A 16,275-nucleotide genomic window follows, 5' to 3' on the forward strand; every position below is an offset into this window, starting at 1 on the left:
GTAATATTCTTCTCATACTGCTTGCATTTAGTAGTAGGATTGACTACTGCAATGCGGTGTTCACTGGATGTTCAAACTGTTCTCTATAGAGCCTCCAGTTAATCCAAAATGCGGCTGCAAGAATTATTACAAGAACAAGAAAATACGAACACATAACTCAAGTTCTTAAATCCTTACACTGGCTCCCGGTTAAGTTTAGGGCAGATTTCAAAATCCTCATTTTAACATATAAAGCATTAAATAGCCAAGGTCTGGCTTACTTGTCGGAACTTATCATGACATTAAAAACCATAACGCACATTAAGATCTCGAGATGCCGGTCTGCTTATGATTCCAAGGATTAATAAAACAATGGGAGGTTGAGCTTTTAGTTACAGGGCCCCTAAACTGTGGAATGGTCTGCCTGCTACTATAACAGATGCCCCTTCGGTCTCAGCTTTTAAATCCCGGCTGAAGACCCACTACTTCAGTTTAGCACACCCTGACTAGAGCTGCTGATTAACTGTACAGACTGCATCTCTGTTGTTAGTCATTAGCACTAAAACATAAGTAACATGATAGTTCGAATTGGATACTAACCCTCACCTATTCCGTTTCTCTTCTCAGTACTCAAATGTGGCACTTGGTGCCACGGCCCACCTGTCAAGTTGTTTTGCCTGCCTAAGGTAAAGTCATCCCTGATGGAGGATCGCAGGAATCATGGGAAGGAGGGGTCCTTTCATCGGATTGGCTGGCCCAGCGCTGTTTCAGCCATGGAATGGCCAAATGGGGGAGGCAGCTTGATGGATGAGTTCTCCAGGACTCTAAATATATCCAAATCTTCTTATGTGATATCATCTATTGTTAAATTCTGCTCCGTACTTCTAAAATTTTTCTTTTTATACTGTATTGAGGATTTGTTCTGTTCTGTGTATTGTATTGTATTGACCACCTTCTTTTGATACCCACTGCATGCCCAACCTACCTGGAAAGGGGTCTCTCTTTGAACTGCCTTTCCCAAGGTTTCTTCCATTTTTCCCTACTAGGTTTTTTTGGGAGTTTTTCCTTGTCTTCTTAGAGAGTCAAGGCTGGGGGGCTGTCAAGAGGCAGGGCCTGTTAAAGCCCATTGCGGCACTTCTTGTGTGATTTTGGACTACAGTGATCCCTCGCTATATCGCGCTTCGCCTTTCGCGGCTTCACTCGATCAGCGGATTTTATATGTAAGCATATTTAAATATATATCGCAGATTTTTTGCTGGTTTGCGGATTTCTGAGGACAATGGGTCTTTTACTTTCTGGTACATGCTTCCTCAGTTGGTTTGCCCAGTTGATTTCATACAAGGGACGCTACTGGCAGATGGCTGAGAAGCTACCCAGCTTACTTTTCTCTGTCTCTCTTGCGCTGACTTTCTCTGATCCTGACGTAGGGGGTGTGAGCAGGGGGGCTGTTCGCACACCTAGACGATACGGACGCTCGTCTAAAAATGCTGAAAGATTATCTTCACGTTGCTATCTTCTGTGTGCAGCTGCTTCGTGAAGCGACATGCTGCACGGTGCTTCACATACTTAAAAGCTCAAAGGGCACCTATTGATTTTTCAGTTTGTTTTTCTCTGTCTCTCTCTCTATCTCTCCCTGCTCCTGACGGAGGGGTTGTGAGCTGCCACCTTCAACAGCTTTGTACCGGCGGTGCTTCACATACTGAAAAGCCAAACAGCCCTATTGATTTTTGACTGCTTGCTTTGTTCTCTCTCTCTCTCTCTCTCCTGACGCGCACTCCTTTGAAAAGGAAGATATGTTTGCATTCTTTTAATTGTGAGACAGAACTGTCATCTCTGTCTTGTCATGGAGCACAGTTTAAACTTTTGAAAAAGAGACAAATGTTTGTTTGCAGTGTTTGAATAATGTTCATGTCTCTCTACAACCTCCTGTGTTTCTGCGCAAATCTGTGACCCAAGCATGACAATATAAAAATAACCATATAAACATATGGTTTCTACTTCACGGATTTTCTTATTTCGCGGGTGGCTCTGGAACGCAACCCCCGCGATGGAGGAGGGATTACTGTATACAAAAATAAATTGTATTGTATTGTATTGCATTGTATTATATTTAAGACTTTTCTATGGTGCTGTAGTTCAATGAATACAAGGCATATGAACCTCTGCTATTAGACAGGAGTGGCTTTACCGTTACTTTAATAGATGCACATTAAATTTCAGGTCTGATTCCTCAGGCAATCCTGAGGGGTTAATATTTGGGCCCATCTTCCTTCAGATCTACGCCACACATGGGCAAAATCCTACAAACAGTACATTAAAAGCTATGCTAACAGCACACAGGTCTTTTTGCAAACATATTATATTCATGTTGTTTCAGAAATGTTTAATGCTTTGATAACATCCAAAAACTGAATGAGTGGTAATTATTTGTAGCTAAACTACAGTAAATCAAAGCAATTCTTGCGGCTATTCCTAACTTCTTAAGAAGGCAACAAATTCTGATTTTACTTTTAGTGCCCTTTCTAACCTTGTCCTTTCTACTTAAAATCAAAGCTACTGAAATTGACCCGAAGCTATCATAAAAACCACATTTTACCATCTTATTAATGCTTACAAATTTAAATATATAACCAAAAGAAACAGTACTATACATGGGCTGGATAAAATAAACACATATCTCAATGCTCAGTCAAGTTCAAGAATTCTTCTGTATTAAGGATGCATTATAACGAAAACTCTTGAATTCCTCCAAAATGTACTCACTTTACCTAATATGTGTTCACAGGTCCCACTCTATCATGATCATCCAAAGGTATCTTAAAAGGGGATCACACCATTAGCTCCTCTAGTCATTATCTGTGGAACCATCTACTTGAATTTTGAAACACTTTTTTTTTTTTTCAGAATTAATGTAACGCAAAGTCTCATTATGCATCTTCTAGTCATGGCTGTATCAGATTTGCCGACCACAGTGGCTGTTCTTCTCACCAGAGCACGTCAGTTTAAATGACTTAAAATTCCTGCCCATAACACAATTACCAAACACTTGCTGAACTTCTAGAACAGTCTCGCTCGCCTCTTTTTCTGACGTCCAATAATGTACTGCCTTACGAAGCCGGTGTTGTATGAAGGATTAATAGGTACGGCGGGTTCAGCTGTAATCTTTGCCCCTTTTCTCCATTCTGTTGTGGTACATAAAACATGAGACATCAGACAGATGAGCTTCCCTTCTGTTCCAGAGATCCAAAACACAACGTTGCTCGCTGAGTATTAATTAGTTGTAAACTCTCATCCACACAGAGCCTGCCCCTTCGACTAAAGTTTGATTTTATTGGAGTGAGTTGCAGACAAGTTGGAATGAGTCACAGAGCATGTCACTTTATGAGAATGACTTCACGGGAATGCGCCATTGACTGCCTCCATCTTGCTAAGACAATGCAAACGAAGGCTACGAATGAAAATTGCTGGAAGAAACCTGTAATGTTACATGGCCTTTAAACTTATTCTGAAAAACAGAGTGAATTAAAGTGTTTAAGAAGAATATATCAACAATGAGGGTGGCATGTTGGCCCAGTGGTTGTGCTGCTGTCTCCCAGCAAGGAGACTGGCTTTAATATCCCCAGTGCTCCTTGTATGGAATTTGCATGGTTTGCTGTGTCTGTGTGAGTTTACTCCCACAGTCCAAAGAAATGCTGGCTAGGTGATATAACATTCCTGAAATTGGCCAGGCTAGAAGGAGAAAATAACTTTTGTCATTCTCCTATCCGTCAACACATAATTTTTGTGTGTGTTTTTATGTGAGTGTGTGTGTGTGCGTTCACCCCGTGGCGGACTGGTACCCTGCATTGCACCCAGTGATTGCTGGAAAAGGCCTCAGCTGTCCAGTAACCCTACCATAGATAAGCGGGTTAAGAAAAAGAATGGATGGGTGTCAACAATGAGCTGCAATATTTCCCTGGCACACATTTTTACATAAAACGTTTTATTCACATTGCTATTTTGAATGCATAATCATGCACAGGTTGGCATTTAATGCTGATATTCTTATTTACTATAAAAATCTATTACAAAACTGTCATATTGGACATAAGTTTGGAGACCTTTATAACAAAGAATGGAGGGAAGCTGCCTTCCAGGGCCATGTACTCCCCCACCATGACAGATCACAGCATCCCTATGGCAAAATGCCCCATGTACACACCATCAGGATTGTATGGGAGTTTCTTGGGAGCCCCTGGGGGTGCTGAGGGGAGGAGGATTCCTTATTTTAAGGGGGTTCTGCCTGACTCAGAAGTGCTTCCTGGGTGAACTGTGGCATCGCCAGAAGCACTCCTGAGTCCAGAATTAAGGAACCCACTCTGCCTCACCTAGGTGAGTTTGAGTCAGGTGTGGAAGAAGGACAAAGCTCTTCTGGGAGAAGTGAAGTGAAGAAGAAAAAGAGAGAGAAGAGAAAGAGTTTACTATCTGGAAGAGGAAGATGCTTAGAGGTACTTCTTTGTAATGAAATTATTTAATTTGAAACTGGGACTTCTCTTTGTGGTTATGTGTTGAGTTTAGGGCTCTGTGATGCCCCCTATAGGTCACAACAGTTTGAAAGAACGTCTAGGTTATGACAATTACCTAATATCAAAGGCCATCTGTGGGACAATATCTTCTAATAACAAATACAGTTAAAGAAAGCAATTTTTATCTTCTTTGTAAAATCTGTAAAGTGGTTTTCTCAACTATGTCTCCAACAAGAGAGTGTGGTGGGTAGAGGGAAAAATAAATGTTTACAGCAATATTCACTTAATAATTCTCAAGCAGTACTTCTGGAGATACTTTGTTGCAAAAGGTTTTCATATTATTTAGAACCAAGTTCATGAATTTCTTAGTGTACTGCACAAAATTTAAATTAAACATTGAAAAGCTTTTGTATATTGGATGGATAAAATTTTGTCTTTGGAAAATCAGACCCAACACAAAAACATCTCAATACACTGTACATTCATAAATTTATAAATGTTCAAGATAAAAAATTCCAAGATTTAGAAAACTTCTCAAACATATTTAAAGGGCTTATAAGAAGCCAATGACAACTGTATTTTCAGCTTTCCATAAATTTTCTGCTGTAACAACATCAATATGTTATAACAGACTAAAAAAAAAAAAAAAAACTTAATAGAAAATATCTACTAAAATGATATTGTCCATTTAAAATAAAAATTTACCTAAATCCAGTCTCTGTGCTTGTGAGGATTCTACTACTTGAATAGGTATTTGATCGTTCTTCCTGACTGATGTCTGGGGCGGGTTTTTCGTTGTTAAACTTGCACACTTTCACTGGGAAAAAAAAAAAAACAGAAAAAAAGACAGGTCAGGTCAGGCTGAGGAGCATGCACTGGTACAGCGCGTTGCTGCACCCACCACATGATGAAACAGCTTGGGATCCTGGTTAGCAGAAATGCGGTCCAGTCCCACCCTCCAGAAATGACCATCTATCTTCCGCAGCCAGGTGCTATGTGGGCATCCCAGCGGTACCCAAGGATTTTCTGAAGAGACACAGAACTGAAGGAGTCCAGTCTTCATCTCAGGTCACTGGATAACATCCATGTCTCGCGGCCATATAGTAAGACAGGAAGCACCAGGACTCTAAAGACTTGGACCTTTGTCCTTTTGCAAAGATATCGGGAGCGCCACACATGCCTTTCCAGCAACCTCATGCTCACCCCCATACTCTCCCAAACCATCTAAAAAGAACATTTCTTTAAAAATTTTTTCAGTTAACTCATCTTAAAGGCACATGTTACTCTGGAAAGTATGAGCAGGTCACTTCACCTGCTTGTGCTCCAACTGGAAAAACAAAGGAATTGTAAGAAACTGTGTGTGCAATGTTGTAAGTTGGCTTGATAAAGGTATCAACCAAATAAGAATAACAAAGATTTTGTACTCTTTTTTAATTTTTTTCCCCAGTTATTTGTTTCTAGGTTTCCTAAGAAATTATAAGACTAATAATTTGGAAGAAACTTCAAAGAACAATACAAAATAGCAAAATTTCATTTCTACCATACATACATAGTCACAAAATATAAAATAAAGCAAAGTTAAATCAAAGGTTCATTACATAACATGAATAGATATTACTGTAGCAGTGATATGGAAAGGTTAGCATTATTTTTAGAATTTTCTTTTAAAACAAAAAAGTATGGTGTTAGTGTAATGAAGTTTCCTTTCATTTCATTACAAATTACAATGCTATAATGAGCTTAAAAGGTAATGACTTCAGTTTTTCTTAATGCTGAAGATGTGAGGAATGCATCCCATGCAAGACTCAGTATTATCATGGCAAGACTTCAAAACCCGAGTTCTTTTTGCCTTTTAGAGCAGCTTGATTGTGTTATTTTATTCTGTCTATCACAGTTTTATAATGCAACACACATTAATATCACTTCCATAGTTCTGGCCTCAAATTTTATTATTATTTTCTTCCGCAGTAATCACATTCACCATTAATACCAAAATAAAAACAAAAATTGAGAAAGAAAGCAATGCAGAAAGATCTGATGGAAATTCAGTTAACGAAGACTGAAATATCTTTAATATATTTTAAAATTCTTTAAAACTGGCTGACTTTGCTTCTTCCATCTTCAAGTAATACATCACATCTACTGTATTAGCCACTGCAAAACTGACAATGCAAGAGGGCCAATCCAGGTGAGGTAAATGAGACAGTGATCTGGCAAAGCAGGAAATGCTACTACTACTCTAGACGGAGCAGTGAATAAGGGGAGTCCGTTCAGCATGAGGCTAATGGTCTATTAACACACCAATGACACCAGAACTTAAAATAAAAATAGAGGTCCCGCAGAGTCAATATCAAGGCAAAGTTACAATCTGAGACAAAAGGAGGTTAGAATTTGGTCACACCTCTAAAAGTCGGAATTTAATTCAGAGTCTGAGTGAAATAACACAATGGACAGCTTTCAGTTTAATTTGTTTATATCTAATAAAACTTGAGCAGATGATATTTTCTGTAAATTCACTTCTCATTCATTATCTGTGAATGCAACTCTAAGTTCACACACTAAGTGCTCATTTAGAAAACTTAATGAGGAGTTGTTTTACGAACACTGATATATGGCTTTGAGATTACCTATACTTCATTACCCATTGTTTTTTTCTGGCACCCCTTTGTGACAAAACTTCAATTTCTTTTTCACTTTTTTGGCAGGAGCTCTACGTGCTGCTGCACATTAACACATGCTTATCACATATCTTTTGCCATGGGTGTGTCTACTATTATCTTCACTCTTCTGGTTAAAATGGTACACTTATTAGTGCTGGGACCCCAGGGTCCCCACAATGCAACATTATCTCGTACTTGAATCACAATAGGTTTTAAAGTATTAAGTACTGTGAATCACTTTTACAAAATACTGCAATTGATTAATCATTATGAAAATTAAAAGGAACAAAGTTTTTAGATCCCTATATGCAAACAATTCTCAACCTACTGTATTACACCTAATAAGAAAGAAAAAAATAACTCACTTAATAAATTTCACTTACACCTTTAATAATTAAATGGATTTCAAGTATTGCAGTGACCTCAAAAGTAAAAATTAAAATTCACAGTTATGCTACATAACACACTGAAGTTTAATGTCAAAATTCAGCTGAACCCTGGTCCTTGTGAGATAAGCCTTAATGTGTAAAGTAAGGCCGTCTACTAACAATTGAAATACAGGCTTCACATTAAGATACTGTTTGAATAGATTATAATAAGAATAAACTATCTGGGCTAGCTACATCTGTTGCTAAGCCAGTTGCAGATAGAGAGATAGCCCCAGTTTAATGTGTGGTGGTGTGTTTGACGTTAACACGATGCTACCAAATTGAATGTTTTTTTATTATTATTTCTTTCTGAAAACGATAATGAGCCCAAACACTTCACTAAAACGTGAAAAGAGCATTTGCATTAGAGATCTTTACAGCAGGGCTAACAACTGCAGTATGCCATCTTTTATAATGCAAAACATTAGTATATACAGTGCCCTCCATAATGTGTGGGGCAAAGCAATAGCAGGCCTATTAAAGCCAGCATATTTAGACCTTTGTCACATATCCTTTGCATACAATGACTGCTTGAAGGTGCTAAGGTGCTTCTCTGGTGATGCTCTGCCAAGCCTCTAAGGTAGCTCCTTGCTTGTTTCAGGGGATTCTCTCCACTATATGGAAGGCCGGCTCGATTGGATTTATATTGGATGACTGGCTTGGCCATTCAGCAATTTCCCATTTTTAGCTTTGAAACATTCTCTTGTTTCCTCAACAGTATGTTGGTAATCATTATGTTGTTGTAGAAAGAAGCTCTGTCAAATGAATTTGGAGACATTTACTGGAACTTGAGCAGATCAGATGTTTCTCCACACCTCAGAATTCATTGTGCCACTGCCGTCAGCAGTTCCATCATCAATGAAGAGAAGTGTGGCAGGACCTATGACAGCCACACATGCCCAAGCCATAACACACCTACCACCATGTTTAACAGAAGAGGTGGTCTGCTTTGTATCTTTGGTAGTTCCTTTTCATCTACGCACTTTGCTCTTGCCATTACTCTCATGCAGGTTCATAGCTGTCTTGTCTGTCCACAAGACCTTTTCCCAGAATTCTACAGGCTCTCTGAAGTCTTTTTTCTCAAAGTGTAATCTCGTCATCCTGTTTTTGTGGCTAACTAGTGGTTTGCCTCTTGCAGTATGAAGTCTTCAGCTGATAAGACGTCTCCGACACACACATCTGCCCCCTGAAGATTGTTTCTGATCTGTCAGAGAGGAGTTTGGGGGCTCTTTCTTTACCATAGTCAAGATGCACAAACCAGTGTATTTCTTCGTGCCGGTCCCAAGCCCAGATAAATGGGGAGGGTTACGTCAGGAAGGGCATCCGGTGTAAAATTTTGCCAAATCAATATGCGGACAACAATTTTGGAGGATCTGCTGTGGCAACTGAAAGAAGAAGTAGTCAAGATTCTTCTGTCATCAGTAGTGGAGGTCTTCCTTGGCCTAGCAGTCTCTTTGTGATTACTGAGCTCACCAGTGTGTTCTTTCTTCTTCATGACATTCCAGACAATTGATTTAGGTCATCCTAAGGTGTTACTGATGTCTCAAATGGTTTTATTCTTGTTCTTCCGCCTCCTAATGGCTTCTTTGAATTTCATTGGCACAGCTCTTGTCCTCATGTTGAACAGTGACAACTACGGACTACAAAGAGTAGAAGTGAGCCGAGGTATCTTATGAAGCCATGAAACACAACTGATTAACTTTCAATCTGCCCATTTAAATGTATCCTGCAAAACAGGCAGCTTTCCTTAATCGCCGTTTGTTGTTTTTGTGTGGATGATGATCATATGAGAGCTAAAGAAAAAAATATATATAAAACCGAAATTTTCATTTAATTTATAACATATTCACAATTTAACCAATTCAAGCAGAAGCATCTGCCAGAAACATCGGCAAGCTTTTATATTAATTTCATTTACATATATATCGATTTTAGTTTCGCTTAATGATTAAATAACGCAAACATTTTAGAATAGGTTTTGCTTTGAATTAAACACAATTTTAAGTACAGGTCTGAATCAAAGCAAAAATAAAGTCTGCAATTACAAAAAATACAACTGGTCATGATTTTGATTAAAATTTCTGGCCCATGATAATAAATACTGTGAATGGTCGAGCACCTGAGTAATGTTGATGCATGCCTAACACACGCTGCTAAAAATGATTCATAGTCATAACTCGCAGCATCTGGAAGTAATTATCAAGTCAGTCCAGAAAGAGATATGGTACATGTAATGGAAGCACTACCTATTATTCCACTACACTATGAAAAAGACAGAATGCTACATATTTAAACATACTTCTTTACACATCATAAATCTCAAAACCTGACTATGATTCAGTTAGGATATTGAATCCACATTCTAATAAAGAGCTATTAACAATTATTTGGGAAACTAAGCATTACAATCACCACAGACATTAAAAACTAGTTGTAGATACTCAACAGCTAGCTCAAAAAATCATTGACACAAAAGTGTTTTTTGAATTTATGAATTCCAACCCAGGGTTGAAAAGATGCACAGCATAATGCAAGAAACAACCCTAATAAGGACACCAATACAACACTGGGCATACTCCCTCAAAACCACAATATGGCCAACCTAAAGATAATGTATTTTGGATTATGAGGAAAATTTGAATACTCTGTAAAAAAAAAAAAAAAAAAAAAAAAATTAAAAATCGCGAGTGGTTTCCCTTAGACTTTCTCGTATACTCAGATATGGGGATGGATATTTGAGGAGTAAACAACAAGACAATGATTATAACTTTATATTATGTACATTAAATAACCATCAACAACAAATCAAATCAAATGAATAATATATTGAACAATAATCATAAAAGTAAAGTTGAATAAATCGGACTCTGCAGTTGCATAAATAAAAAAGTACCACTTCCGGTTAGCAGAAAAAGCTCAAAAGTTGATAGAAATCTACGTTTTGTAACTAATACTTGTATGCAAAATTTGGTTGACCTAAGTGGAAGCGTAAACACACAAACATACAGAGAGACAGACATACAGACATGATTCCAAAAATGTTATTTTCGGACTCAGGGAGGTCTAAAACGTTAAGATTTCATCAAAATCTTGAGGTCGAATTTTTGGATGATTACAATACTTCGTATACGAAAAAGTAAAAATGCAATCACATGTATAAAGTGCCCTCACCTGTAATTGCAATCCAAGACTTCCAAGGCATTAAACGCGTGCCACTTCACTGTTGGTGCAAACTTATAACACTGACATACTCAACTTAATTTCTAAATTCACACTGCAACAAAGACAGTGCTCTCTGGTACCTTTACATACCAGGAATAATGCCAACAGCCTACATGTTATGAACATTTTATAAACTGCATATACGTATTGGAAAGATGAACAACATGGAAACTCAAAATATCAAACAAAACACCAATAAGAGCTGTAGTAGACCTATGAGCACAATTTCAAAGGCTAACACCGTGTCAGTTTGGTGGGGTGGACTTCTCACTTTTTCACCTGTTGACATCACACAAAGTCTCCCACTTCCTCCATGTCTGTTGATCACTCACTGCAAATCTCCTCCCATTTCAATATACTTTTGACAAGATATGGCCATTAATCATTTTGTATGGGGCCAACACCAGAACTGTTTTAGGTAATGAAGGCAGCTTTACTCAGCTTTAGAACCCCTCTCCAACATTCCTCAGTGTTTCTCTACACATAAGCTTTGCTAAGCCTTCCAAGTGCCTTCTTTGAATTCTTACTTTCTATGTAAGGAGGAACTATGGTCCTCTCTGAACCTCTCTGAAGGATTGAGAATCCCTAGTAAAAAACAAGCCGAGGCCAAAAGATTTTTGCAACAAAGTGCATCTGAACAGATAAGTGCTCTCCTTTTCTATCTCCCCTGGGTCACAGACTACATAGTGTGTGTGTGTGTGTGTGTGTGTGTGTATGTGTGTACGTCTCTCTCAGGTGCAGCCCACCAAATGTTACAACGTTTTTAATTTTGAAAATCTTTACTGGTCTACCAACTATCAACTTTTTCAAAACAGTTTGAAATGGCAGAATAATATGCAATGAGGCACAAAGATGAACAATTATTATTATTTTTGTGCTCATTATTATTAATCAACAACAGAAACCTTTTATTTGAGAAAGAATCGCCAACGTTTGGTAACCTTCATCCTTTCTTAATCCCCACAATGACTTTGAGTGCTGACTTAATGCTGTCTCTTTCAGGTCTTTTTTGACACCCATTTTTAGGTGCATTGGACGTCAGCTTTGTCAGCCAAACCTATTTTATACTGACCATCATAAGCTGTAACAGTAATAATCCTAAATTTTAGAGAAGATGACACTTAGGATGTTTTTATGAGATGTAAACAAGCAGTATACTAAATCCTAATGTCATAGCACCCTGGTCAAATCGAAGGTAGGGAACACAAAGTTTAATGCTATTGAATAAAAAACAATGGTATAAATATACAAAAACATAGCAGCCAGGACTAAAACTTAACACTCGTCATGCACGTGCTTCAGACGATCACCTTCCGGGTTTATCACAGGTAAGCAATACCACCCTGGGGCGTAAAGGGGGCAAAGTTGCAAACATTGTTGTATCATTTGTCACCCACAGCAGTGAGAAGCCTCCCACTGAGGGCAATTGACTTCACCCTTAATGGCAGGTGGACTATAAAAGAATGAACCCCCCACCAGACAATGGTGTCTCATATCGGGCACGAATTGCGAACAACATGGAGGTCCCATAGGAGACCCGTTTGATTCCTGTTAAAGACGTCATGAAAACTCTTCTTTAGTTTATTTTAAATTACCTCTGTATACACCATTGGGCATTCGTGGGCCTTGAATTTATTTATGTTTGGTTTAAACAGGTGACCCAGATGGCACCCCAACACTTTCTTGACGATTCAGGTGTCCTTCTAATCGTCCACACATTGCATTTGTTTACTCTGTTCATCTCAAGCTTCAGTAACATACAGATTCTAACAGAAATTTGGATTTTATATTGCCGTACTTATAAAAACAAGTGCATGCTTATCAATGTGTCACGTCAGATATTATTGCAGATTGTTTAAAATTAAAAGAACTTAATAACACAAAGTAATACAAAACCTGACACAAGATGGTGCAGACTGTTGGAAAAACATGAAACTAGTGGAAATGGATGGAAATAACCTTCAGAAAAAAGGGAAAACCTAAAATTGTAGAATTGTGGTCCACAAACAGTCCTGGAGACCCACTGTGGCTGCAGGTTTTCATTCCAAATAGATTCACAATCAGTAGTAACAACTGAAAATTATTGATCTCATTTATGTTTTTACTCTTTTCTTATTCTATATTCAGAAATGCACAGTAGTATGATTTTTACATTTATAAGATATTTAGAAATTTCTATATTTACTATAGCTTTAAATGTTTAACTCTCTTTTGTTGTTTTTCTATTATTTTACCCTTTTCTGTGTAGTTTGCTCCCTTTGTTGTACCCTAATAATGACAATTAAAAGCAAGCAGAGCAGACATCCAGGCAAACAATACTGAATGATGAAAGGCTGCAACTACTTCAGCGTCAGACCCACAAATTAGTAAAAAAAAAAATGATTGAAATAACAAGACCACTTGGAAAAGCAGAATGAAAATCAGGATGAAAATGTTATTAAAGTGTAAAAAAATATTAATTATCCCCATATAATTACTTTAGTATAGTTTAATAAAAATTTACTACATTGACTCCAAAACACAGAAACTGGAAAATAACAGCTCACAAACTTAGTCTAGGAGTCCAATAAAAACCAGAAGATGCTTGGAACAAAAACCTGCAGCCACAGGAAGTCCCCAGGAACGAGTTTTGGAAAAGCTATAGTAGAAGAAGTGATTTAAATTTAGCTTTCTATGGTATTTTGAGTCTTAAGAGACTGAACAAAAAAAAATAAATCAGTCAAAAGGGGATGTGGCTGTTCTAATTTATAGTCACTTCCCCAAATGCTAAGTCTCTAAGAAAGCACCACTTCCTTAAATGATCCACCATATTTTTTCTCCTACTTTTAATAAATTACAGAGCCTGAAATTTTATTTTGAAAGGGGGGGGTATTTCTACCCAAAGCAACTAAAAAAATTGGCGGAGGAGGCATGAGTTTTAACCTAGCATGTATAAATAATGATACAATTGTCACGGACTACCCGATTCACCTTACCATATGTATAGACTAAATTTGAAGCATGCATTGACATTTCTTGAGAAATAAATACTGCTTAAAATCAACATTAAAAATGAAAAATTGTATTATTATATTAGTACCACGTGAATTAATGAATGCTACAACTATTCTGAATACAGTCGACCCTTGATATACGACCGGCCTGACATGCAAACAACTTGATTTACGACCAAATTTTTTGTTTCGATTTACGACCAACATCTTGTGTTACGACCTGAATGTGGTCACGTGTATCCGCTTGCACGATTGTAAACAAACAGCCAAGAGCGTTTGTAAGCGTCAGTCGGAGCCCAGATATATGTGTTTGTGGACATAATTTCGGTCAGTGCAGTGATTTATATCATTTTTTTCTATAATTGCTAAGGAAGGTAGAGAAGGTAACGAAGGTAAAGAAAGCGATCACAATCGAAATGAAGAAGGAAATTGTGCGGAAATATGAGAGTGGTGTTTGTGTGACCGATCTCGCTAATATGTACAGCATGTCAAAATCCACCATCTCGACAATTTTACAAATAAAAGATTTGTATAAGGAGGCTCCTTCCAAACAATAACCACCTTCCATTTCATTCTCCTCCTCCTCCCTTCCTGCAGCCCAAAGATGTCAAATTAAATGGTGAGTACAGTATGAAATTGTTGTTTCTGGTAGGCTAGGCACTTTTTATAACTTTTTGGTTAGTACATTAGAAAAATTATTGGTGTTTTGGTAAATTATGCACATTATACAACCCTTTTTTATTATGAAAAGGTTAAGTAAGTGTTGCTGTGGGAGGTTCGGAATACATTATGGGTATTTCCATGATTTCTTATGGGAAAAATAGTCTTGACTTACAACCAACTTGAGTTACAACCAGCCCTCACGAAAGAATTGAGTTCGTAAGTCAAGGGTCCACTGTACTTTAATCTACTAAGTCTTTAAAGCTGCTTTTGTAACAATACACTTTTTAAAATCAGATTTATCAGCATGTCACTTTCTCAGGTTTGTGACATTTTCTTGTGTGAGGTTTATGTCTGCATGATTGTACTGAGGACACTTTAGCTGGCTAATGACTCCTACTGAGAAGTAATATTTCACAGATAAGTCCGATTTACATTTCAAATTTCACAAACTCCCGATGCTTTAGTTTTCTAAACTTCCTATTATTTTCCATTTGTCCCAATTTTAAGGCCAATTATTTTGAAATTCAAACTTGTCAGCTGAATATTAATCCTTTATTTCAGTTGCTCTGTTCTGTTCTGCTGTTTTCAATGTGCTTCACTAAATTGATCTGACTTTGTCACTGCTTCTGCCTGTGTAATAATTCAGAATTATCTATTGAGGTGAACTAATCCTTACAGCAGTAATTAGTGCTATCAAGAGAAGGTATCCTATGGGTTCCCACGCCATTTAAGTATACGGCATCCATGCTGCACTTTCACTTCAGTGCATCTCTGCAATTACGCTCTTGCGTTAACCTTATTTGAGATTGGCCTTGTGCTTCAAAGCATTATGAGTTGAGCCACACAAATGTCTGGCCTAAATTGTTGTTTTGAAACACTAAGTAAATACATTTTACTCTGTAGAGCAGCTAAAGTTATCCTGCGTGCAGACTATCCACAGATGTAGAAACAGCATCTGGTTTGAAACTTGCCTCCATTTTTTAATTGTTGCAACTGTAGCTGGCAATGCCTGTTTAAAGTTACTGTCTAATACTTTGACTTTTTTTCTATTTATGGTCAAGTCCTCTGGTTTACGAGAATGGTGTTTTTGAAACTTCTGTAGTTTCTCAAAAAACACACACACAGGTCTGTTATAACACGTCTGTATATTTGCTCACAATTTATACTGCCAGCAGGCAATTCAGAGAGGTCAACTGGAACTAAAAAAAACACCAGGTGGACCTGTGTATGTTAAGCTCTAGCCAAGCCCCTTTGAATACTCATGACTGGAACAACACATAGACAAGGATTGTAAAACCACACATTTGCTCAAAAAAAAGATGCAAGTCAATTTCTTCTCTATCCATCTGTACAATTATCTTCCAACCATTTTATAAAAACTTGTGGATGCTAGAGGCACTGCTGCCCCGTGAAACCCACCAGACAGACGTCCAAGACACACTTGTAAAAAGCACCAAGAAGAATCTTTAATAATTTCTTCAATAAGTGCACAAAGAACCACCCACTACACAATTCTTCAATAACCAATACAATAAATCAATCCTCCACTCCCAGCAGCTTAGTCACCCAACCTCCCAACTCCGGCTCTCCTGCTGGGTCTTCACCAGTCCTTTAAAGAGTCCATAATTCTTCCTAAAGTAGCCCGGAAGTACTACGGGCTTCTGTCCTCATGACTCTGAAGTACTTCTGGGTTGTCGTAACAGTAGTAGTCCCCAGGTTCTTTGTGAGCTCCCCCTGGCGGCACCCACGGCACCCAACAGGGCTGAGAAAATGGACTCCACATCCCGGGATGCTTTGAGGGAATCCAGGGAACCGTTGCCGTCCA

General features: G+C 38.0%; 1 protein-coding gene across 3 annotated transcripts in view; it reads right to left on the bottom strand.

Moving 5' to 3' along the window:
* The window catches only part of tmem192 (transmembrane protein 192), a 59,414-nt gene that overhangs the window by 16,615 nt on the left and 26,524 nt on the right, over nt 1-16,275 (bottom strand). For all 3 annotated transcript variants that reach the window (XM_028805004.2, XM_051929840.1, XM_051929839.1), the window contains exon 5: nt 5,190-5,301. In XM_028805004.2, coding sequence (XP_028660837.1) covers nt 5,190-5,301 — 112 coding nt within the window. The remainder of the gene's footprint in view (nt 1-5,189; nt 5,302-16,275) is intronic.

The sequence above is a fragment of the Erpetoichthys calabaricus genome, chromosome 7 (genome assembly GCF_900747795.2).
Source record: "Erpetoichthys calabaricus chromosome 7, fErpCal1.3, whole genome shotgun sequence".
In the NCBI taxonomy this organism is placed as follows: Eukaryota; Metazoa; Chordata; class Cladistia; order Polypteriformes; family Polypteridae; genus Erpetoichthys; species Erpetoichthys calabaricus.